The following is a 26581-nucleotide window of genomic DNA, read 5'->3' on the forward strand; positions in this document are numbered from 1 at the left end:
TCCAGCTGCCCTGACATTACCCGACGCCGGTTCCGGGTAATGTCCAGGTAGCTGGAAATGTGCCGGGTAATGCCGGGATCCGGGTATTCGGTACACCACTAATTTCTATAGAAGCAGCAATATCCCCTCTTCTCTCCCTCCACTCCCCAGAAGCCTGTATGATTTTAGTTCTCATAGTGTTAGTACAGTGGTGGCCAACTCTAGTCCTCAAGGGCCGCCAACATCACTCTTCCATTGAGCCCCCTGTGCTGAAGCAGGGATAGCCTTAAACCCTGACCTGTTGGTGGCCTCTTGAGGACTGGAGTTGGCCACTCCTGGTGTAAGCCATTGAACCAATGACTGTCGTCGTTGTACTATTCTGCAGAATACATTGGCGCCATACAAATACTAATCATTTAATGTGGAGGGGCGTTCAGGGATCTAAGGATACTCGGCATTGATTTTCAGGACAGCGGCAGCGACATGTCCCAGAGAGTTTGCCTCTTTATGTTTTTCGTGTCGGGTCCTTTTTCAGGCTATTTGCGTCTAGGAGCCATGGCAAGAGACAAAGGGAATTTCTACGAGGCCTCCGATTGGTTTAAAGAAGCTCTTCAGATTAATCAGGTGAGAGATAATCGTGGATATCTCAAAATGTGTCTTTCTTTAGCGCAGTGGTTCTCATCTTCAGTCCCTAAAGCGGCATCAGGAGCCGTGGCTGGCGCGCCAGCAGCAGGACACGGAGACCACACACGCACCGACACTGGCGCGCACACTGGCGCGCATGCTCACGCTGGCACACACACGCACGCGCGCACACGGAATTCACAGTTACTATAAATATAGAAGTGCAAATAGCTAAAATGCGTTATAAGTCCAACTTCTTTGTGTTTTGGCACTGAAATTGTGTTTTTGGTTTTTAATTAAAAACATCACCATCACAAATACAATTTCTGTGGCAAAACAGTGACAAAGGACAAAGAAGCTTCACTTAAAATGCGCGTGACCGGCGCACACGCACACACGTTATTATTTTTACACCGGATTGAAGCAGGGTGGTCTCCATAGCCGAACCCTGTTAATTTCAGCTCCAGGGACCCCCTGCGCTTCCAGAGACACAAACCTATCTGTGGTGCTGCTAGCCACTCTGGTTGGGTAGGTTTGTTCACAATGTGGCCGATTTTTCAAAGCTCCACGCCTTGAGGGCCAATAGGAGGCTGTGATGTCATTCGGTGCGGCTTCCTATTGGCCCGTGTGATGCGGGGCTTTAAAAAGCCGAGAGATACCGTCACCCCCTTTGGCGGTAAGTGTGTCTTGAAGCAGCGGGTCCCTGGAGCTGATATTAATGGGGTTCAGCTTCAATCCGGTGTTAAAAATGTTAAATGTAAAAAAAATTTAAAAAAAAAAGCTCCCTGATTGCGCCTTAGGAACCCCAAAACAGGTCAGGTTTTAAAGCTATGCCTGGCATTGGCACAGGTGGTTCAGTCAATATAAGTGAGCCAGCTGTGCTGAAGCAGGGATATCCTTAAAACCTAACCTGTTGGGGGTACTTGAGGACTGGTGTTGGGAACCATTAATTTAGAGGGTTGTGATCACTGCCATCAGGCTATCGAAACGCCGCCCCGCAGTTGAAAGCTGGCATTGTGCTGTGTTTCAGGATCACCCCGATGCCTGGTCCTTGATTGGTAACCTTCATTTGGCAAAACAAGAATGGGGACCCGGGCAGAAGAAGTTTGAGCGCATTTTGAAGCAGCCGTCCACCCAAAACGACACCTATTCTATGCTGGCGCTGGGCAACGTGTGGCTGCAAACTCTCCACCAGCCCACCCGGGACAGGGAGAAGGTACCTTTCACTTGGCAATAGTTTCCTCTTCTATGTTCATAGGAGGCTCCAGGGATCAACAAACGGAGAACATGCTTCAGCTCTAAATTTCCCGACTGACCCCAGTGAGCATGGAGTTTTACTATAGCGTTCATTCAAGTGGATTTAATATGTTCAAAAGAAACCTTCAGAATACTTTGTTAGCCCTCTCGGGGGGAAGGGGAGGAAGAGGGGGGTGAGGCTTTCCCAAGTGTTGTTGTGCAGTGTACCATAGAAAACTATGTACCATAGAAAACATGCTAAGGAGCAAGTCATTGGGTTTAGATTAATACATGAATCAGTAGAGAAAGATCCTGTTTTTCTCCAATTTGTGCTGTTAAACTCTTATTTACGACGCAACGACATGGGCTGAGCGAGGGGATGTCATTATTTCTGATTTAAAGGAATAGTTCTGGACCAGTTGAAATTTCAAGGTGCTTATTTAGGGTAAACTGGTCAACCCTGTGTTTCCATCTAGGTTTATTTTCCATTTACTGACAGCACTGCTAGTGAGGAATCTTTAGCAACGTAGTATTTTCACACCCTAATAACCACTCGGGGTTAAAGATTGTGTGAAGGTTGTTGGTATCACGCTTATTTCTGAATCCAGCTTACAGTCGGCGTGCACCACTTCTAAATATTTTGCATCTGACTAATCGGACATTAAACAAGTTATGGTGGGTAAAAAAAGAAAGTGACAAACCCTCCAGCGTACAGTACATACAAATACCCCCGGCGGTGCATTTGCATGTCTCAGACAGGTCTGCATCCCTGTCTTTCTCCATTATCTCTTCGCATACGGTGCTTCCACTGCAGCCAGGGATTCTGGGTAATGACATGCAACTGAGCAGGCACAGTGAGTCACTCTTTACTTCGCATCCATTTTAACATGGAGCCCTGTAGCTTATGCCTGCCCTATTACACATCTCACTGATGTAACGCACACGAAGCAATGTGGATCCATCAGGTATGCTAAGGCGCTTTGTTTCCCTGCAGGAAAAGCGTCACCAAGACAGAGCCCTGGCCATCTACAAGCAAGTACTGAGGAACGACTCTAAGAACCTGTATGCCGCAAATGGCATAGGTAATGACATTGCTAACGCCCTGTGTCTATGTATTGCATGAAGAGAAAGATTTGCTTAGCACTCCTAGTACTCGCTGTACCGGAACGAATAACGGCGGTGCGCCAAATACTGTCGGAGGTCGAATCCTGCAGTAGATCCCGTATTGTAACAGATTCAAACGTAGAATTGAATAGAAATGCCTTTATTGAGGTTATATATTTCTCCTACGCGTTTCGAGCCCTGTCGTCAGGGCTTGAAGCTGGGAACGAAACGCATAGGAGAAATGTGAAACCTCAATAAAAGCACCTCTGTTCTTCAATTCCCGAGCGGCCGCAGGCCTTTCTACTTTTGGATCTATTAAATAGCATTTAACATGCACAAATTCTGTATGTTTATCCTTCTTTTAAAAGCAAGCTGTTGCCAGGCTGATTGCAGTCTAGTGACTTGAAGCACAATTAAAGTTGCATTAGGTCTTCGTGCTAAATCAGTTTTGATAACTATTACATATGAAGATGGCTAGCTCACGGCGTTGGGGAAAGCAGGACAAAGGCGTGGGGTTGTTAACTGTTCATTGCCAAGTGCCCGTTTGCTTAAAGGAGCAGTCAAGCGACATGTATTTATTAAAAAAAAAAAAAAAAAAAAATAGGCTTGAAGCAGGGGGTCTCTGGAGCTGATACTTACCTTTATTGGGGATGCCGGTATCTCTGCATTTTAAAGGTCCTGGTTACACCCGGGCAATAGGAAGACACACGGGATGACATCACGGCTATATATATATATATATATATATATATATATATATATATATATATATATATATATAAATAACCAAAAAATCTACTCGCCACACAAAAAAAATCTACTCGCCACCTAGTACCAAACGTGTGCTGCTTGGGCCAATATTTACTCGCCCGGGGGTTAAATCCACTCGGCCCGGGGCGAGCAAATGTATAGGTTTGTCGAACACTGTATATATATATATATATATATATCTGGTGTTAGAGCTTGCTGGGATTGTGTTCATTTCTATACGCAACATCTGGTCCCTCATCTGGAAAAATTCCATCGTACAAGACCGCGCTAGATGTGATTTCCGCATTTGTAACAGACTATATCATTTATTCGAGTGCAGGCCTGCTCTTCTGTCCTTCCTCATCAGGCCGTTAACACACCGGGTGCAGCCAGTCAGGCACATGTGCAAGTAAAGAAATCCTGAACCGCTTATCGTTATTCTTTTCTTTTTTTTTTTACTTCATGTAAAGGGGCGGTGTTGGCGCACAAAGGGTACGTCAGAGAAGCACGTGACGTGTTTGCCCAAGTCCGAGAAGCAACTGCTGATATCAGTGACGTTTGGTTGAACCTGGCCCATATCTACGTGGAGCAGAAACAGTACATCAGCGCTGTTCAGATGGTAATGTTATTATTGGGCGGAGAGGGTGGGGGTTCTTAACCGGACAAAATTCATCCTATACTAATCAACACAATAATTGTGTTATACAAACCTTGTATTAAGAAAATTGCGTTCTGCAATGTGTATTGACACTTTTTTCATACCATGCTATAATATTAAGCATACATGGCAAGTTATCACTGCTTCGGCTCGTGTTAGTTGCCATCTAATACATGAAAGCTCGATTTGATTGACTTATGGTTAATCAGGTTGAGTTCTTTGGAAAAAGCTGGGAACGCACCCTGAGAGAAGCAGCCTTCATAGTCTTCAACTTTTTATAGTGGTTCCAGCAATTAAGCCGTGAAGTGGAGGAAAAAACTATAAACATTATATCGGAGGGGTCTATAAGGTTTTTAAAAGGTTCTCTTTTAATCCAGGGCCAGTTGGAGGCATTTGGAAACAACGAAAAAAACGACTGATGCCGATTTTTATAAACCTAGAGTCAGAAACCTTAGGCATTGCTGTCTCTCTCTCACACACACACACACACACACACACACATACATACACACACACACACACACACCTTATTCTCTATTGGCCATTCAAGCATGGATAACAATTCATAACATCAGTTCAGCAATCTTACATATTGACAAACAACATAGCTAACTATACATATATTGTTTTCCTGGACGTTGTCAAAGGATTAGGAAGAGATGCTGGTGATGATATAGTATAGATTCACATCAAGTTTAAGTCTGCTTTGTTCACGTATTATACAAGCCTCATTTATAAATTGTTCCTTGAGCACCGAGGCCATTATTTACAGCAGAACAAATACATTTGCTACCTGTGTTGAACCAGGGCATTGGTACTATTTTCTCTATGATTGCATTTTTGTTTTTGTGCTGTGCCGGCGTTTATTTACCTTATATGCAATAGTTCTGAAAATAATAAGGCAGATACTCCCAAGTGCATACAAGTCCACAAAATGCTGATGAAATAGCTATAAAGTAGTCAGTCTCTGGATGGATTCTACCTCCTGTTGGAAGTTGGCACATGGCGACTGTCCCAAGACTGGCAATTCCTTGACGTGACTGATACACGATAACTTTCCTTTCTGTACAGTATGAAAACTGCCTCCGAAAGTTCTACAAGTACCAGAACACTGAGGTTCTCCTGTACTTGGCACGTGCTCTCTTCAAATGTGGGAAGCTGCAGGAGTGTAAGCAGATTTTGCTTAAGGTAATAACCAATCTCTGCTTTGTCTCAAGATATATTTAACATGTAGGCATGCACAATTAAACAAATGTGTATCACCCTGTGAATAATACAATAATTAAATCGGGTGACAGGGAAAATAACAAGTTATCACAATTGCAAATATAATTTGTGCCCTGATAACCCGAGAAATTTCTCAAGGGTATATATTCCACGTGTTGGTCAACACGGTGAAATTGGAGAGCCAATTTTGTTGCGTTTATGTCTCAAGAGACTTACTTGTCTTTCATGTTCATATAGAAAGGATGACTTCAGATGGGTACATGCATAATATGCACATTCACATGCAAGCAGACAGAGTGGAAATGCTTGGATACGTTTCGTACACGATGTATATAAGGCGTCGACCACTATATGCAATAAATGTATGACGTGAGAATATTTTCCCTCGCAGGCCAGGCACGTAGCACCCAATGATACTGTCCTTATGTTCAACGTGGCTTTAGTGCTTCAGCGTCTCGCGACCTCTGTCTTGAAAGAGGAAAAGAGCAACCTGAAGGAAGTACTGAATGCTGTGAAAGAGCTGGAACTGGCCCACAGGTGAAACATTTTCTCCTGGTCGCCACATAAATGGGATCATTAGAGCAACTTTTGCAATGGGACATGTGCAGCTGTAATTGTGCTGTTAACCAGGGGGCTCAACTCCAGTCCTCAAGCCCCCAAACAGGTCTGGTTTTCAGGATATCCCAGCTTCAGCACAGGTGGCTCAATCAGAGGCCTGATTGAGCCACCTGTGCTGAAGCTGGGACTAATTGTCACCTGTTCTGAAGCTGGGATATCCTGAAAACCTGACCTGCTTGGGGGAGGGAGGGGCATGCGGACTAGAGCTGACCAAACCTGCTGTACCCCACGGAGCACATTGAATGAGAGTTGTAATAGATGCACGCTTGTTTGGGGCGAATAGTTTCCCAAAAGTAACAGAGTATAAATGCATAAGGACCTAAAAAGATACCTGGAGCTGTTCCTCTCTGTGCCCGGCACTGTATACTAACCTCTCCAAAAATCTAAGGGGATATGTGTCCGTCTCCTGACGGCACAAAAATGGAACCTAAAAAACTGCACCCAGTTTTATCAAAGCAAAAAATCCTATTGATTTTAATGGGATTCCTTTTTTTATTGTTAATCTGGTGTAGGTTTCTGCTCCACGTTTAAAGGGGGGTGGACGGGGGGAGGGCAGTAAATGCATCAAATCAGGGTACGTGATGCTGTGCAGATTTTTACAGACATTGCACCATGTTAATTTTTCCTAAAGTACCTATAACACTCCTAAAGCGTAAAAGTTATTGTAATGAAAACATCAGGTAGGCGACGTATTTTTGTTTTGGATAAACGTAGTGGGGGTTTTATTTCTTTTTTTCCCCATTTAATTTTTCACATTGTGAATTCAGCATAAAAGGAGCACTCGTTGACCTTGAAACACACATTACCCATCTCATTTGTAGGTATTTCAGTTACTTGAGCAAAGTAGGAGACAAGATGAGGTTCGACTTGGCTTTGGCTGCTACAGAAGCCAGGTGAGTTCTCCCTGTGTGCGTTCTCGTTCTGCTTCTCGTGCTCCGCTTGTGTCTCCCCTGCTTCTCTGTTGTAGTTTTTTTTGTTCTTCCTTTCCATGGAATCTCTACATTTCTTGTACCGTTCCAGGCAATGCTCGGATCTGCTGAGTCAGGCTCAGTACCACGTGGCACGGGCACGCAAGCAGGACGAGGAGGAGAAGGAAATCCGGACAAAGCAAGAACAGGAGAAGGAGCTGTTACGCCAGAAACTCCTCAAGGAACAGGTTTGTGTGAATGACCCCATCATTATTATATTACAAGGAGCTATTAAAAGAACTTCATCCCAAGGGCAGTACAAAGAACACAGGGTCATCTCTTAAGGTTGGAGGAAAGGAGACTTCACCAGCAACAAAGGAAAGGGTTCTTTACAGTAAGGGCAGTTACAATGTGGAATTCATTACCCATGGAGACTGTGATGGCAGATACAGTAGATATGTTCCAAAAAAAGGTTGGACATCCTTTTAGAAAGGAAAGGTATACAGGGATATACCAAATAAGTAAACATGGGAAGGATGTTGACCCAGGGAGTAATCTGATTGCCAATTATTGAAGTCAGGAGGGAATTTATTTTTCCCCTTATGAGATATCATTGGAAGATATTTCACTGGGGTTTTTGTTTGCCTTCCTCTAGATAAATATACTGTAAGTACGGATATAGGATAAAGTATCTGTCGTCTAAATTTGGCATAGGGTGAACTTGACGGACGCATGTCTATCTACTATGTAACTATACATGAAGTGTACTCTGATGACCTTGCCATGTCATTTACATGAGAAGCAAAAGGCACATATACGTCGTTGATGCAATAAAATGAAGGCACACCGCTATGCGACACGTTCTCTATAATTAAATGATATAATGGCGGTTAAAGATTTGTTTAATGCCTCCTGAAACGGTGTCCACAAGCCAACAGCAAAAACACAAACTCCAGACTTGCAGTTAATTGGCCTGAGTTACTAAGTCTTCCTTGGTAATTTCCATGTCGGCCATTTTCAATGGGGCGCAGAAAATATTATTTTCATTGAGAATTCTCCAAAAGGGTAAAATACTGAAGTGTCCGCCATAAAAGTGGTCCTCACGAACAAAGGCAGATTGTACTGAAGGAATATAGGATATGCACCTGGGGCGATATCACAAATGCACAGAGAGAGAGAACCTTTTCCATGGTCTGTCCGGCATCTAGAACTGGAAAGACGTAATTTTTTTTTCTTTTAGGAAGTGAAACGTCTCCGAGAAATCGAAGGGCAGAAGAAACTTCTGGAACAGAGAGCTCAATATGTGGAGAAAACAAAGGGCCTCCTGTCGTTCACCGGAGGAATGGACGGACCAAAGGAGAAGAGGCGAGGAGGCGGTGGAAGGGTATGCATTTCCTGGAAGCGTTTGGATGATGATAAGCAAATTGATGTTGTGTATGACTAGAAAGTATGATAGGCTATTGTTCACTGCCCATGGTGGCTTGTTCTTTAAACTCCAATAATGCTTCAAATGCTAGTTCAAGACTGCCATTCGCTGCTAGGTTGCTGTAGGAAGGGATAATCCCAAAGGTATGTATGTTTGTATGTATGTCAAACAAATGTATGTATGTCTTATATATATATATATATATATATCTGTAACGCGCTAGGTACATGGATGGTGATATATATATATATATATATATATAGATATATATATATATATATATATATCACCATCCATGTACCTAGCGCGTTACAATACACGTGACATAATATTATAACGCATAGTGGGAATAAGCGCTTCTGGCATAAAACAATAGGAAAAGGAGTCCCTGCCCTGAAGAGCTTACAATCTAAGTATCTCTAAAATATTCCTTACTAGTGTGTGCACACTAGTCATAATCGTTTATTCAGTAATAAAAAGTGTTCATGGCCATAGTTAAAACCATAACATTTAATAGATAATATCCTAAAATATATATTAACGCTAATAACTCAAACCAAATAAAACTGGAGGGGGGAGGTGAGTATCTTTGGGACTATTCCTTCTGTGTTGTATTTAATATTGTGTAGCACAGGGTTGGGCAACTCCCAGTCCTCCAGGGCCACCAACAGGTCAGGCTTTTGGGATATCCCTGCCTCAGCACCGGTGGTTCAATCAGTGGCTCAGTTGAAGACTGAGCCACCTGTGCTGAAGCAGGGATATCCTGAAAACCTGACCTGTTGGGTGTCCATTGAGGACTGGAGTTGCCCACCCCGGGTGTAGCTCCGACTCGCTTACACTTCACTATTGGTCTTGAGCAGTCTATTCCTAAAGTTTCATTTAGCTGTAAGCAGAGCATGCACAGAATAATCTCCACATTGGCTCCATGGTCGCTCTCCATCTCCCATTGCTTGGCGCGAGTGAGTGATTAGAATGTTGACGCCATTAGCTTCTTTGCCGTCTATGAATTCCAACCCCCCTCCCCGCTCACTGGAATGCACCGGTAAAAAGCATCTCTGGTAATTCTCTCATTGTTCTGTAAATGAGACATGCGCCACAGCCGTTTAGATTTCCACACCGTGTATCATTCTGTATCTGTGCTCCTTAGTCTGGTTCCAATACACCCACAGTCCTTTTTGCCAAACTGGGCTTTTGCATGTTAAATATATATATATATTATATTATATATATTATATATTATATATAAAATCTATCTATCCAAGAGGTCTTTGAGAAGAACTTGGACTGGCTTCAGACTTTTCAGGAGCCCGTCGGTGGACGCCTCGGTACTGGTCCACGGCGCTGTTGGAAATTCTATCTTTTTTTGTGTTGTTTTTTTAGAGATCCAAAAAATCAGGGGAATTTGAGGAGTTTGTAAATGACGATTCTGATATGGACCTGGCTCCCAGAAAGAGAAGGAGGAAGAAGGCTAGTAGCAGCGAAGAAGGCGGAGATGACGCCGATGGCGACAAGAGAAAGAAAAAGAGGAGGAGGTAACACTTGGGTTATGTTCAGTACTTCCTGACCGCCCCGTTATTTAGCATAGTGAGCCTGATTTCTCTATTCTTTATGGGCATGGCACAGTAAGGTGGGGAAGTTCTTTTATTTGCCAATATGTTACTGGATTCAAACGAGACCAGTTATTCAGCTGTGTATTTGCGATCACTCGGCGGCTGGAATTCATCGTTCTGACGCGTGGTATCATGCCCTGATCTGGCAGCAATTGCCATTCAAGTCAATGGCCGTTACCGCCACATCCCGGCCAGTGAGAGTTCCAGCGCTTTAGTGGATGACCCCCAGAATTGCACTGAGGCTATGTGTTACTAAAACACATCTCATATACTGTGTGTGATGCGAACAAACGCTATCTTTCTTTGGTAGATTTATTCTTCCTTTTCTGGTGATAAACGGTTACAATTCGGTGCAGTGTAGAGTAACAGACGAGTTCTGGGAATGTTCTGTATGCGGCACGTATACAGCAGTTAATACGGGCTTCTTGGATGTGTTTCAGCAGCACAGCGCTGCCATGCGATAATGTGACCTTATCCACTGCTCACGTGTATCCCTGGGGCTGTAAAGCAGAGTGCTGCAAATGACACTTCCATTGTAGATACTAAGCTGCTGCAAGTTTTCAAATTGTCTTTCTGTATGCGTGTAGACCACAAAAAGGCGGAGGGTCGGACGATGATGATCCCCGAGCTAAGAAGCGTCTGCCTAACAAGAGAGCGAAGGTGCTGTTTTTTTCTTTATCCGTTGAAGTTTGTTACTTACAAGAAATGTAGCCTATTACTGTTGCTTTCAAATGTCCAGCGATCCTGGGGTTCCGTGCTGGGTATCAATTGCTTTTCACAAACATTTGGATAATCGGTGACGTTAACTATTTAAAAGTTGGTCTGGTGCAGCAAATGGCTTCACGATATTTGCAGAGACACTATACAGAGCAATAATATAGTAATAATACCTGTTAGGAGGGTGAGGCAAGAGGGAGAACAGTGTTTTAAAGCAGGTGTGCATTCAAACGTATTTTTCGGTTCAAAACAGATGTTGTGCCCACCTGCATGCTGCCACTCGCGCCCCACACCCCCCACCCCCCTCACCTTGGCTCCAGTGTCAAATGACGGCACGTGACCCTACACCGTCATTTGATGCTGCGTTGCCATGACGACATGTCGCTGGAAGCCACGGTGAGTTACAGAGGCCTTGCGCGGTCCCCCGGCACATGACCATACAGTATCCAGCCCATCTTAAAGAATTAACATTAATTTATTTCATAGAGCACTTTTCTCCCAATGGGACTCAAAGCGTGTCACAATTACAGTATAGTGTGCGGTACGCAGCATGGTACATTGGATTTTGCCGCACAGGGAGATAAAGTGACTTGCCCAAGGAGCTGACATCGGGATGGGAACCAGACTCCCCTGCTTCAAACTCAGTGTATCATTATCAGTCGACGCTTTTACTCACTGAGCTGCTCCTTCGGCCCTTTAGCAACTTTACTGTGGTGTCAATTTAACCAGATCGGTGTGAATCATTTGCTGTCCATTTTATTTTTTTTAGCCGGCCAGAAATGAGCATATTCCACCTTCCATGAGGGGAAAAATCAAATCTAAAGCCATTATTTCCTCCAGCGATGATTCCTCCGATGAAGATAAGCTCAAAATTGCCGATGAAGGGTAAGGCTAAAGATTCAGCTATTTATACTGTGGCAATATATATAATGTCTTCTTGTTCTCTGCTTTACGTTGACTGACCCTATACTGGTCATTAATGATTCCTCCTAAAAGCGTTAAAAAGCTTTTCTCATTGGTGATGAGATGATGGTTCAAAACTTCTAAGGCTGGGCCATGGTACCGCAGACCGTGACGAACAGACTGCCTTAAGGCAGTGTTTGCGTCCGTGTGGGCGCGGGAGGGGGCGCGCATTGCGCAAGTAATCAGTTCAAACTGATTTCTTGGCGCGACAGGCTGGTCACGTGAGCGGTTCGTCCAATGAGGGCGAACCAGCTCCGTTACGTCACAGGCGCGCGCCCTAGACACGCCCACCGACGGCGCGCGTACCATTGCCAAAAAAAGCACCCGCTTCAAGCGGGGACGTCATGGCCGCGCACACCTCCGCACGGGCGAAGGCACTATGGATCTGGCCTAAAGCATATCCAACGCTTTAATCTCCCAAAGAGGCTTCACTTTGGGGCAGGAGATTCTTACATTCTCCTTTCTATTGTGGACTTGCACATCCACACATTTGTTGTTGATAGGATAACTATCTACCCTTCAGCAACTTATCACTTACGATCCTAAACATTTAATATAGTGTTTTTATATAGGATCAAGTTTGCGTTTAATTCTCATTTTAACCACCATTATTTTATCTCTAATTGGATATCAAATAAAGTTTATTTTAATTATCTTCATCAATCATCCAGTTCTTTGGCTGCGTGCCCAAACCAGGTTACATTTTCTTTTGTGTTGTTGTCTATATGCCTACCTAGAGAGCACCACCGATACTAATATATCTTAGCTGATGCGGGGGTATCTTGCAAGTATTCATTGCCGTTTGTGACCAGCTTTTTCTAAATTTTGCGCAAAATGTGACACGATTTATAATCTCACTTCCAATGTTATCCAAAAATGATGGTGAAAATCAGAGCACTAACAAAAGCAAACATCACGAGGTGGTACCATTAAAAAAGTTTTTATTGACGTCTCATAGACTAAAGGACAAACAAATGAGCACCACCTACGCGTTTCGCGTTACAGGAGCGGTTTATCAAGGTGTATGACTTTTACACTTCCAATATTTTCAGCACATCACGTTTTCTGAATAGAAATATCCTTTGTACACTAGGGATTTCCTCATCTTCGCTTCTGCATGTAACAATGTTTTATACTCCAAAGTAAAAATAATGTGACAGGAGTGTAAGACGTAAGTATCTATTCTAATAGTGGTCCCTCCTATCCTCAGAAACGTCCGGCACAGCGATTCCGATAACAATGCAAAGAAACCCCAGAAGCAAATCGTGTCTGAAAGCGATTCTGACAAAGTCAACAAATCGGACAGCGAGGGCGGAAGCCCCAGGAGATCCAGACAGTCCGATGGTGATTCTGATAACAACACCACCTGGCCAAGGAAGAGGCAGAGGTCCTATTCCGGTTCCGACAACGGTTCCGTGCAGTCCAGAAGAAGCCGTTCCGGCGGTTCAGACAATGAGTCCCGAGCTGCCTCGCGCAGCGCAGAGTCAGATAGAGAATCAGAGAGGGGTTCTGGGAACGAGGGGTCGCCCAGGGGCTCTGGGAACGAGGGGTCGCCCAGGGGCTCTGGGAACGAGGGGTCGCGCAGGGGCTCTGGGAACGAATCGGAGCAAGAAGCATCTAATAACGAGAGGTCGGACCGCGGCTCCGACGATAGTGATTAAATGTGAAATACCTGTTACATCTTTACTTATTGTAAATATTTATTTTTCACCCATATACAGAAGTGCAGAATTTTATAAGACTTAATGCTGTGACACAGCCTCGTGTAAGACACCCACATTTTTCTAGCAGTACCCTTTATTTCCTAGTAAAAAAAAAAAGAAAAGCTTAAATACCTTGTTGCAGCTTCATCTATCGAGCTCCAAACAGAACATGGCGATGAGGGTGTACTTCAATTCAAAGCTGAACGTTTCTATTTTCCCTTATAAATTTTTTTTTTGTGTCTGCGTTTAAAATAAGCTGTACTAAAGTCAAAAAGAGGAGTGCTTAATGTTTAGTACTATACAAAATGGATTAATTTACATACATGATTTAGAAATGCATGGGCCCCTTCCTCTGATTTTTATGTTCTTGTATGAAAATAAATGCATACAAAACAGCTGCTGTATGTGTAAGTCAGAAGTATGCGACTGTAAAAAGATCTGCCTATCATTTAATAAATGCTGCATTACAATTTGTTGTCTATTATTTAAGTTACTGGCACAAAAGGCAGTTTTGAATTTAAAGGTGCAATTCAAGCTGTCATTTAAAAAAAGAAAGGAATTCAATATGTGAATCAATACAATCTGCACACTGCCAAGTGATTAGCCAAGTTGCTGATCGATCCGTTCTCCTGTAATCGATCGCTGAAGATTTGGCTGGGGGTTCACTAAATGTCTCCTGGGTCCTCTTCTGCTGCACTGACAGCCAAAGTTCTGTGGGGAAGATCATGTGACCAGGCAGGCACTAGATTCAATTGGTTCACTGCTAGAGAGAGGGCAGGGCTCAAAAAGGTGATGCTGTTTCAGAAGGGGAAGGGAATGTGACTTTGTAAATGGTTGCTATAGGAACAAAAATGCCTGTTACATTAGAATGCATTAAACATGTCTTTAAAAAGGGGTTTTTTTATTTTTTTTTCAAATGCTACAAGTATTTTCTCATAGTACAGAACTGATTTATTAAAAAAAAAAAAAAAACATGTAGGATATTGCTTGAACTGCAGCTTTAAGATCCAATGGCAATTGGAATGTTACCATAGCGACATATGACACAACCTGTGAGGTTTCAATAGCTCTGTACGCCAATGTTCTCTTCTGCAAGGGCAGTGATTCTTCGGACCTGGATGTGCAAGTATTTTGCTTTTCATTGTTTCCGTGGTAACATGCTTTGCAGACTCGGCCATTTTGAATCTCCTTTGTGATTATGATCTGTAGTGGTTACGGTCTAGGAAAGGTGTCAATACCGGTGAGGAATTCTTTTAACAGACCGTGGCACTACAAATATAATTTAAAAAGCCTTATTTATTTTTTTTACAGGGAACTATATTTAATTGTTTTTTGTTTTACTTGCAATGTAGACTTCTACTTTAAAGTGGCCGTCCCTTCTAGAACCGAAGTGAAATCATGGCATGAAAGAGATTTGACTTTTAAAATCAAATCAGTGTTTTAAATATTTTAAACTTCATTTCCATAATAACCAAATGCTTTGAAGGGTTTTCACCTCATTTGTGACGTGTTGGGACTTTAATCACTTGTATGTACAGGCACATTTTAATCCACCTTTTTTTTTTGTTTGTTTTTATCTAAACTAGTTATTGGTCTCACTTGTCAGACAATGGGGAAGAGAGGACATAAGTCTAGGAGAAAATAGAAATAATATACATTTTCTGGGGGGGAAACAATCTACATTTCAATTTAAGGGTAATGGATTTTTTTTTTTAATTGGCCATTCAATACTTTTGGGGGGGTTGCTATATGGGACTGTCCTTATAAAAGTTATGTTGGCCCAAGATTTTAAGCATTCAGGTTTGTTTGACCAGATCAGCTTGTTAATCAACTATTCTGAATGGCAATAATAGAGGAGGGGTTACACTAGACACATGCTTTAATTGGTCAAACTGGAACACGTTCTCCATCGATGTGGCCACATCAGTCTCGGCCACAAATTGTCACGCAGATGCAATGGAGGTCTATTCTAAAGTCTCCCAGCTTCAAAACTATGGTCAAAAAGTTCAAGAAACAGAATCTTATTTCAGGGGCGCGCAAACTTTTTTTTGCTGCGCCTCCTCTGCCTCTTCACCTCTGGTGGTTTGCCACCCCCTTACCTCGCGTGACCCACGATGTCATTTGACGCGTGTGACGTCACGTGATGCCGCGTTGCCATGGACACGAGTCCTGACGCCGGCAGAGACGAGGTAAGTTTAGAGTTGCAGGGGCCTCGCGCGATCCCCCGGCATTTAATTTAAATGCCTTGGGGGAAGAGCGCGGGGTCCCTGCAGCACAGCGCTCCCCCAGCAACCTCTCACGCCCCCCACTTTGCGCACCGCTGTCTTATTTATCAGAGTAACAATCCCATTGAAAGAGATCAGGTTTTATTTTGCTGTTACATAGCAGATATGGTTAAATCATGTTCATCGAGTTCAACCTATGTAAAATTTAGATGACAGATACTTATCCTACTGTATATTTGTATTTACAGTTTATTGATCCAGATGAAGGAAAAAAAAAAAAACCCCTAGTGAAACATGATCCAATGATGTCTCACATGGGGAATAAATACATTACTTCCTGACTCCAATAAAGGCGATCAGATTTATCCCTGGATCAACATCCTTCCTTATTTGGTATATCCCTGTATTGCAAAGTGACAAAAGGAGCACAATTTCTCTTGAGATAGAAATAACATTTAAAAAAAAAAAAAAGGGAAACAGAATAATGGTGCAGTGTTTAAATCGCAAAGTGCCCACAGTGTACTCGGCACTTTACAAAGACAATACAGGGAATTATAATACAATAAGCGCAACAAAGTCAGACAATAGGAAAGGAAATCCCTGCCCTGGAGAGCTTACAATCTAAGTGGTATGTTGGGAGATTTACAGAGACAGCAGGTGAGGGAATAAGTGCAGTGGATGGCAGTGCTTGGCCGGAGTGACTGTGGGACAATAGCCATGAGTCCAAGTTATTGGGCTGCTTTATTTAAGAGGTGGGTTTTAAAGTTTTTTTCTTAAAGGTGGGGAGAGAAGGTGCTTGGCGTATACTTATTGTGATTGAGTTCCACAGGTAAGAGGCAGCGAGGGAATAGGGTTTAAGGTGAGAGCGCTGTAGAGGTGAAGAGTGGAAAGGAGACAGTTATGTGCAGAGTGCTGGAGATGAGCAGGGGCATAGCGAGAGATCGAAGCTGATATGTAGGAAGAAGCAGATGAGTGGAGAGCCTTGAAGGTGAGGAGAACTTTATAGGTAATTTGATGGGAAGCCAGGAGAGGGATTTAAGGAGATGAGTGGATACGGTTATGGGAGAAAGTGAAATTATTCTAGCAGCCGAATTTTGGATTAACTGCTGTGATGGTGCTCGTCTCAAATCAGGAGGTGGACCCGCAGGGCTGAGGTAGGCATACAAATAAACCGACCACAACCCATGGACATAGTCCTGTAAGAGTATCCGTAGTTGGTATGGAAGCAGGGGTCAGGACTGGCGACAGAGGTGCAAAGTCAAGGAGGCAAGCGGTGGTCAGGCCAGGCGAAAGGTAGCGAGGTCACGGTCCAGGGTCAGCAACAGGAATTCAAAACAAGGAGGATACGGCGTAACTGCAAAGACCGACAGGAGCTGCAAACACACAGAACTTTGCTTGGCGACTCCCTATGGTAACTGCAGCCTTATAAAAGCAGGCTGCCAGAACCCAAAATGGTCACAGAGCAGAAAGGGCAGGAGAGACAAAAAACCTGAACCGAAGTTAAAACCCGGCACGGATCAAGCAGAATCCTTACAGTACCCACCTCTTGAAGAGAGACCTCCGGGCGATCTAAGACGGTTTGGCAGGAAATTTTCGATGAAACACCTGGACCAGGTTGGAGGTATGGACATCCCTGGACCTGATCCATGAATTTTCCTCGGGTCCATAACCCTTCCAATGGACCAAGTACTGTAGCCCGCCACAGGATCTACGGGAATCCAATATCTGGCTTACTTCAAAATCTTCCTGACCATCCACCAAGAACAGTTTAGGAGGGAGGAGGGAAGGTGCTCTGGACGAATGGCTTGAGGAGGGAGACATGGAACATGGGAGGGGTATTCTTAAGGTATCCGGAAGTTGAATCATGCTTCATGGAATTACGGGAAAACTCGGACCACAGGAGCAGATCAGCCCAGTCGTCCTTTAGTTCAGAAACAAAACATCGGAGGAATTGCTCTAAGGACTAATTGGTCCTTTCTGTGAGACCATTGGACTGGGAATGGTAATTCTTTGGTAAAAGGCCTTCCAAAATCTAGAGACGAATTGGGATCCGCGATCCGAGACTATATCCATCAGGACTCCATGGAGGCGGAATATCTCTTTAATAAAGATCTCTGATAGTTCAAATGCTGTGGGTAGCTTACTGAGAGGAACAAAATGGGCTTGTCGTGTGAATCGGTCTACCACTACCAGTATGGTAGTCATACCCCTGGAGGGAGGCAGCTCCACATTAAAATCCATGGAGAGGTGGGTCCATGGGCGGGTGGGGACAGGTAAGGGTTGGAGCAATCCACATGGTAACTGTAGCGCTTGCGCTGCCCACGAGCAAGACAGGACCCTGGTACTGAGGTGGGGAAGTAGTAAACCACGCACCCACAGCAGCGGAAGCATGCCTGGCAGGCAGATTGTCAAACGTAGCCTGGTCTGGGTTGGAAAGAGTGGGTTAGTCAATACTTGCCGAAGTCTTGGAGTATAGAGTTCAGAATAGTCAAAGTCCATTAGCCGTGGTCTGGGTTTGGAGAGATCAGAATTGTGGAAGTCCGTATAGTCGTGGTCTGGGGTTGGAGAGGTCAGAATAGTAGATGTCCGTAGAGCCGTGGTCTGGGTTGGAGAGATCCGCAGAGTCAAGGGTAAGCCGGGGTCAATAGCCAGAGAGATTCCAAGGACAAGCCGGGTCGGTACACGAAGGGTTAACTGCAAGAAAGCACAGGGCATGGAGCAAGGCACAATGGATGTGGAAGCTCAAGGCTACAAGAGGTTATGCTCAGCAATGACTGGGAGTGAGAGCAGGGTATTTATTGGAAACAGGAACCAATAGCAAGTGAGGCAGAGCAGAGACGCAGCTGGGGAGCGTGCATGTTGTCACGTGTGCGAGCCGCTCGTGAGAGAAGTGCGGTGCGTCCGAGGGGGCGGAGCTAAGCTCCGTGGCACACTAGAAGAGCTGCGCACGCGCTGTTGCCAGAGCGGAGGTCTGAAATAAGACAGGTAAGGAGGGAACACGTCGCAAAGGACGTGTTCCCTGATTCCTTACAGTAACGTCCTTGGCACCTTCGTCTGAGCGCATATAACTCAGGCTGCCACAAACTCCTGTACGGAGCTCAGGCCACCAAAAGATTCGTTCGAGGAAATCGCAAGTCTTCCTAACCCCCGGGTGACCAGCCGTCTTGGAGTTATGACCCCATTGCAACACCTCACTTCGGAATTGGGGAGGAACAAATAATTTAGACGAACGTGTGGACGTTGATCTAGGATCCTCTGCCTGAGCTTGCAAAATCTGTTGCAGAAGTGATGAAGATACGGCAGTGATGATCTGGCAGGTGGAATGATGGATCCCTGCTTTATCTCCTCTGAGCCGTCAGGAGAGAATTGTTGAGATAGAGCGTCTGCTTTGGTATTTTTGGATCCAGGATGATAAGAGATGACAAAGTTGAACCGAGTGAAGAAGAGAGCCCACCTTACCTGACGCGTCCCGAGTCTCCTTGCCCCTTCAATGTATTTGAGGGTCTTGTGGTCTGTATGGATTGAAATCAGAGAAGTTGTCCCCTCAAGCAAATGTCTCCATTGTTCATGAGCCATTTTCATAGCCAGAAGTTCCCGATTTCCAACATCATAGTTCCTTTCCGCCGTAGAATTTTTTTTAGAAAAGAGTTTCCCATGAAAATCCTTCCTTTGAGAAAGAACGGCTCCGGCTGCCAGATCGAATGCGTCCACTTCAAAACACAAAGGGTTTCGTAGAATCTGGATGGATAAGCACAGGTGCGGAAGAAATGGCAGGCCATATCTTAGGATTTGCCCCTTTCTTAGTAAGAGCCATAATGGGTGCAACCACCTTAGAAAAATTCCAAGAAATCGTTGTATCGGTTTGAGACCTAACATTAAGGGCCAGTCCAGCACTGCCGATACTTTCGATCGATCCAACTCGAACCCATGGGAAGAGATGAAGTACCCAAGGAAAGAAATCTTCTTCTGTTCGAATTGACACTTCTTGAGCTTAGTGTAGAGGGAGTTGTCCCGAAGTCTTTGGAGAACCAATTTAACCTGTGACCGATGTTTGGTCAAAGAACTGGAAAAGATAAGGCTATCATCCAGATATACCATGAGAAATTGGTCCAAAAGATCCCGGAAAATATTGTGGATGAAGTTTTGAAATACGGCCAGTGCGTTGCATAAGCCAAATGGCATAACTAGATACTCGTAGTGCCTGTCACGGGTATTAAAGGCTGTTTTCCACTCATCACCCTCTCTGATCCGGATCAAATTGTAGGCTCCTCGAAGATCCAGTTTGGTGAAGATGGTAGCCTTGCGTAAGCGGTCGAAGAGTTCAGGAATGAGAGGTAGCGGATATCGGTTCTTTACTGTGATTTTATTTAGGCCTCTGTAGCCTGAGAGAACCGTTCGCTTGATATTCTTGAGTTGAGAATTGCCTGCACCTCGAACTCCTGTTGGCCATCTACCATGAAGGGACGAGGTGGTAGGTCCTGAATAGGAGATTGGGGATCTTGTCTGAAGGGTTTTAAGAGTGAACTGTGAAACACAGATGGAGTTTTCATGGTTGTAGGTAGTTTCAGCCGATAAGCGTCTGGGTTGACGAAAGGGCCAATATGGGAGAGGTGCTAATATGGGAGAGGTCACTTTCAGGTGAATGTTCTTTGTTGACAACCATACCTTTTGTCCTGGTGCGTAATTGGGAGAGTCACGACGATGACGATCGGCTTGTTTTTTCTGCATAAAGATGGCATGTCTAAGGTTTTCTTGAATTCTCTCCCAGGAATCCTGCAGGTATTGAATCCTATCTTCGGCAGCGGGGACCCCCGTACTGGGAAGTGTGGTGGTAAGAGCAGAGGGATGAAAAACATAATTGGTGAAGAAGGGGGACTGTTGAGTGGATTCGTTCCGCAAATTGTTGTGTGCGAATTCTGCCCATGGAAGAAGGTCCGTCCAATGTCCTGAGTGTGAGAAGTGAAACAGTGAATAAATTGCTCAAGGGATTGGTTGGTCCGTTCCGTTTGGCCATTGGTTTGTGGGTGATATCCAGAGGAAATGCGTAGAGAAATGCCAGGTTTTAGGCAGAAGGCCCTCCAGAATATAGAAATAAACTGGGAATCTCGGTCAGAGACGATGGCTTGGGGCGTTCCGTGAAGTCTGAAGATCTCCTTAATGAACACCTCGTAGAGTCTGGGGGTGCTGGGTAAGCCCCTGAGTGGAATAAAGTGTGCCTGTTTCGAAAAGCAGTCAACCACTACTAGGATAGTATCTATCCCTTTAGATTTCGGCAGCTCCACGATGAAGTCCATCGAGAGGTGTGTCCATGGACGATCTGGGATTGGAAGGGGTTGAAGGAGGCCCGGGGTTCTATTGCGAGGCGTCTTGTTCTGCACGCAAGTGGCACATGCCGAAACATAGTTTTCAATGTTTTTGCGCATACCTGGCCACTAGTTCGATCGTCCTCCTTGTACCTGGATGGCCAGCTGTCTTGGAGCGTGACCCCATTCCATTACTCTCCTGTGGAAGATGGGTGGTGTGAATAGGCATCCCTATGGGACATTAAGGCTCTCTGGGATATGGTCTTGCGCCTTTGTGTTGTCTGGTAAGGCGTCAAAGGTGTTAGCCGAAAGTATACAAGTCAGAGGAAGTATGGTCTCTAAATGATCCTCTGACATATCTTCAACCAGGAATTGCCGCGAAAGTGCATCCGCCTTCATATTTTTTGAACCAGGAAGGTAAAATATGACAAAGTTAAAACGGGCGAAGAACAAGGACCACCGTGCCTGTCGTGGCCCCAAGCGACGGGCACCCTCAATGTATAGCAAGTTCTTATGATCGGTCAGGATGGTGACGGGACTCTCTGTACCTTCGAGTAGGTGTCTCCACTCTTCTAAAGCCATTTTAATGGCGAGAAGTTCGCGATTTCCTACGTCATAGTTCTGTTCGGTGGTAGAGAATTTCCTTGAAAAGAAAGCGCAAGGATGCAATCTGGCTTACAATACAATACCGCCCCCGCTCCCACATCAGAAACGTCTACCTCGAGTGTGAAGGGCAGTCCGGGGCCCGGGTGTACAAGGATAGGTGCTGAAACAAAGGCTTTCTTTAATATTTCAAATGCCCTGGTAGCTTCGGGTGGCCAGTATACTGGGTTGGCCCCTTTTTGGGTTAAGGCCGTGATAGGAGCAACCACAGAGATGCTTTTGATGAACCTGCGATAATAGTTTGCGAATCCGAGAAACCTTTGTACAGCCTTGAGAGATAGGGAACAAGGCCAGTCTATCACTGATTTGACCTTGGCAGGATCCATGGCGAGTCCTGTGTCGGAAATGATGCATCCCAAAAAGGAAGTTGACGTCTGGTGAAATTGGCACTGACTGGCACTAAATTTGAAGCTAGTGGAGCGTGGTTCAATGCCCAGTGTCGGCTCTTTGTGACCTTGGGCAAGTCACTTTATCTCCCTGTGCCTCAGGCACCAAAAACATAGATTGTAAGCTCCACGGGGCAGGCAGCTGTGCCTGCAAAATGTCACTGTAAAGTGCTACGTAAAACTAGCAGCGCTATACAAGAACATGCTATTATTATTATTTGTTGAACCCACATATGGTTTTTGATCATTTATTTAAAATGAGACCATGTTATGATCACTGTTTCCCAAATATTGCCGGACATGAATATTTTGTTATTACTTCTACATTGTTTGAGATGACCAAATCCGTAATGCCCCTCTCCTGGTTGGTTCCTCTATAGTTTGGGTCATGTAATGGTCTTTTAGCACCCCCAAAAAACGGTTTGCTTTAGTCGTAATGCTAATATCATTGCTCATCTATGTGCGGATAATTAAAATCACCCATTAAAACATGACCTAATTTGCTGCTTTCTCCATTTGCAAAAGTATTTTGGCTTACTCAGTCACAGATAGTTGCTGGTTTATAGCATATCTGTATATATACTTTGAAGAAAAGAAATCCCTATATTATGGCACTTAACTCCCTTGTACAGGATTAGTATTGTGAGTCACTTAGAACGTAACTTTTAATACATTCATATAAAATAACGTTTCTATTACAGAATATGGCGAGTAAATTAAGTAAAAGGTGTCGCAGTACTAGGGTTTGCAATTTCATTAATAGCAGGCTATTTGAATAGTTGTTTCAATATTTTTTTTATTATTTTACATAAAGTAACATCTCACTTATATGTACAATTTTGATAAAGAAACGATATTTATACTTCTATCTTAGTAAAAAAACAATTATCTTCATAACAATTGTTCTTTACTATTTTCTGTATGTTGCATATCAATTTAATTTTTATATATAAATCTCTTTGGATTCTTTTAATTTCAAATTATTCTTATTTTTTTTATTTTATAACATAGAAAAGATAAAGAAAAAGGATAGATAAAGATGGGGCCAGAGAGGAAAGGAATGGGGAGGGAATGCTTAAGGGCTAAAAGGTAAAAGAGATAAGGGATAATGATCAACTATGATCAGGATTCTACCAAAAAAACGGAGGCCACAGTTTCCATACCTTATAGAATTTATCTAATTTTTGATTCAGTTGAGCTGAAAGCTTTTCCATTCATTTAACTTCATTAACTCTTTTAATTATTGTATGTCTAGATGGTACATTTATAATCTTCCACGCCGCTGCTATAGAGCAACGGGCTGCTGTAAGAAAAATAGAGATCATTTTTCTCTTCGTATTAGATACCTCTTCAACAGGCTTTGCTAATAAATACGTTAGTGGGTCTAGAGGGATTCTCGTATCTGTCATTTCCAGTAGCATATTTTGGATCTTTGTCCAAAACTTTTGGATCTGTGGACATGACCACCATATATGTACCATATCTCCTCTCAGGCCACATCCTCTCCAGCATAAATCTGATGTGCCTAGGGAGATCTGGCTCAGCCTACCTTGATAAAGAGCGTATCGCTCGAAACGCGTTGGCGGGGGCCTGTGGGCTTGTTTTTTGTGGCTGACGCTCTGATTCATTAAATGTTTTTATTTATGGGACACACTCTCTTGCAGTTTTTCCTTTTTTCACTGTTCATAGTGGTGCTCCAACTTTCCTTTGCCTGTCTACTCGGGATTAGGTACCATTGAAATAAAATTTTGTATATATTTTCTTTCGTTATCGTGCAAATTGAAGTTTTAGCTGCCGATGCCAGATATCCTCCCAGGTTTCCCTATTTCTACATTGAGATCTTCAGCCCATTTTAACATATAATTATGATTCTGAGGAGTTGTTGCTAGAATTAATTCCCCATATATTCTCGAGCTCAATCCCTTTTGATACACACCTTTTTTTTTTTTTTTTTTTTTTTTACAAAGTCTTTCAAATTTAGTTAAATTAGGAAATTTCTCTTTCTGTGATAATTTAAACAAGTAATGTCTAATTTGAAGAAAACTAAAAATTGGAATATCAAGTGTTTGATATTTTATTTGTATTTCCTTAAATGTCATTGGTTTCCCTTCTACTACCAAGTCATTTGCCATTGTAATATTTAGCTCTCTGAATTGTTTGAATGTATTTTTTTCACATCCTGATTTAAATTCAGGAATATTAAATAGGGGCATTAATAACGATGGAGTTGAATTTAGCGAATATTTTTTTTTGGTTTTTAGTCCAAGTTTCCTATGTACATCTCATCGATCCTAATTTAAACTTCTCCACGTCTTTCCTCTAACTCAGTCCATAGGACTGACGTCAGGGAAAGTGGATTCAAATAAGATGACTCAATCCCCAGCCAGCATGAAGTTGCCAGATCGTTGTTCCACATTACCACTTGTTTCAATTGGGCCGCCTGATAGTATTTGATGTCTGGGACTCCCATACCCACCTCCCTTGTGAGCTAACGTTACCGACCTTTCCCCGTTGGGCTTTTTTGTTTCCAAGTAACTTGGAAAAATTCTATTTTGGATATTTTTAAGTTCAATTAATGGGAATTTTATTGGGATTGTCTGAAAAAAAATATATAATAGTTTTGGCAAAATATTCATTTTTACTGAGGCAATTCTGCCTATCCAAGATATCTGGAAGCTATTCCATCTTTGGAGATCTGCTTTATTTTTTCCAAATAGGGATGGATAGTTGCTTTTGTATAAATCTTGGTATGATTTTACTATATTCATTCCTAAATATTTAATGTTTGGAATTCCATTTATATTTAAAAATTTCTTTGTAAATGGGACATCTCGGGTATTGCCAAATTTAAATGTAAAGCTTCTGACTTGTCATTATTAATTTTATATCCAGAAACTTTTCCAAATTAGTTTGTTGATATTGAAGATTAGGTATGGAGATTAATGGATTAGATAAAGACAATATTATATCTGCAAAAAGATATAAATGATAAAATATCTCCTATTTGAATTCCCTGAATATTTATATCCTCTCTAATTGTAGACGCTAGGGCTCAATTGATAATGCAAAGAGAAGCGGGGATAGGGGGCAACACTGTCTGGTCCCATTTTTTATTTCAATGGGGACCGAGTCTCCTCCTGGAAGTTTAACATAGGCAGTGGGTGATCTATAAGAGCTCTAACACCCTACAGAAATGGGCCTGAAAATCCAAATTTTAACATTGTTTGATCAAGAAATGTCCATTTTATTCTATCAAATGCTTTTTCTGCATCTAAACTTGATAGTATAGCTTTTGTATTAGTCAGATGTACATGGTCAATTATATTTATAACTTTTCTAGTGTTATCTGAGGCCTGTATCTTTAATGAAGCCTACTTAGTCTATACAGATTAGACCTGGGAGTATCAAAGACAATCTATTTGCTAGAATTTTACTATAAAATGTTTAAAAAAAAAAAAAATCGGAGTTTAGTAAAGAAATAGGTCTGTAACTTCCACATTGGAGCGGGTCTCTTCCCTAAATGTACGATAGCCAAATTAGATGTAGACATCGAGATGGGGGCCCCCTCCATGAATGAGTTGAATGTCTCAAGAACATATGGGGACAACACTGTTATACATTTTTTATAGTATAAATTTGAAAAACCGCCTGGGCCTGGAGTTTTATTTGTTTTTAGTAATTTTATAGCGTCAGAGTTCCCGAGAAATTCTCGTTTAGAATTTGAGATTCTTCCCGTTAATAGCAGAAGTTTACATTTACTTAAATATTTAGTTATTACCTCAGAACCTGTATGGACCTTTTGATTAGAATTTAATTATAAAGTTAATTATTAAAGTTTGAAGATTCTTGAACCATTTCTTTGTCAATATATACTGTTGATCCTACTTTCGTGCGAATTACTGGGATTTGAGATTTAACCCTCAGACCTCTTAGTTAAAGGAAATAAAGCAGATTGTTGGCCAGTTATCATATCTTTGATTTGCCCGTTTTAGTGCTCTCTCTACTTCATCAATTTGGATGTGTTTTAGGTCCTTTCTGTTTTTTTCTAATATTTGGAATATTTTTTTTTGTAGGTTTATTTTTATGTTGTTGCTCTAATAAAACTAAATTTGTCAGATATTTCTTTATATAATTTGATTCTCCTTTTTTTATATGTTGCTATAGATATAAAATCTCACCTAATTGATGCCTTGTGTGCTTCCCATAAAATTGCCGGTGTAGTCACAGAACCTTTGTTTAATTCAAACTATTCCAACAACTTGTGTTTGATTGTACTCTATTTCTTTAGAATTTAGTAGAATTATTCAATTTCCAAGAATACCTATTTTTTTTCCATATGGTAGAGAAAGCACCAATTCAATAGGAGCATGTCAGACCAAGATATAGATCCTATATTTGTCTGAGGGTGCCTGAAGAATATTTTTGGTACCCAGAAAATAAACAATCCTCGAGTAAATCTAATGTGGAGCTGAGAAATAAAG

General features: G+C 42.7%; 1 protein-coding gene across 1 annotated transcript in view; it reads left to right on the forward strand.

Annotated features, from left to right (window-relative positions):
• Positions 1-13993, forward strand: part of CTR9 (CTR9 component of Paf1/RNA polymerase II complex) — a 28792-nt gene extending 14799 nt beyond the window's left edge. The window contains exons 13-25 of the mRNA XM_075567103.1: positions 515-603; positions 1634-1819; positions 2834-2921; positions 4164-4312; positions 5423-5539; positions 5970-6115; positions 7018-7089; positions 7217-7352; positions 8345-8488; positions 9911-10062; positions 10728-10800; positions 11627-11742; positions 13031-13993. Coding sequence (XP_075423218.1) covers positions 515-603; positions 1634-1819; positions 2834-2921; positions 4164-4312; positions 5423-5539; positions 5970-6115; positions 7018-7089; positions 7217-7352; positions 8345-8488; positions 9911-10062; positions 10728-10800; positions 11627-11742; positions 13031-13481 — 1919 coding nt within the window. The 3' untranslated portion in view covers positions 13482-13993. The remainder of the gene's footprint in view (positions 1-514; positions 604-1633; positions 1820-2833; positions 2922-4163; positions 4313-5422; positions 5540-5969; positions 6116-7017; positions 7090-7216; positions 7353-8344; positions 8489-9910; positions 10063-10727; positions 10801-11626; positions 11743-13030) is intronic.
• Positions 13994-26581: the final 12588 nt, after the last annotated feature.

Source organism: Ascaphus truei, chromosome 12 (assembly GCF_040206685.1).
Source record: "Ascaphus truei isolate aAscTru1 chromosome 12, aAscTru1.hap1, whole genome shotgun sequence".
NCBI lineage: Eukaryota > Metazoa > Chordata > Amphibia > Anura > Ascaphidae > Ascaphus > Ascaphus truei.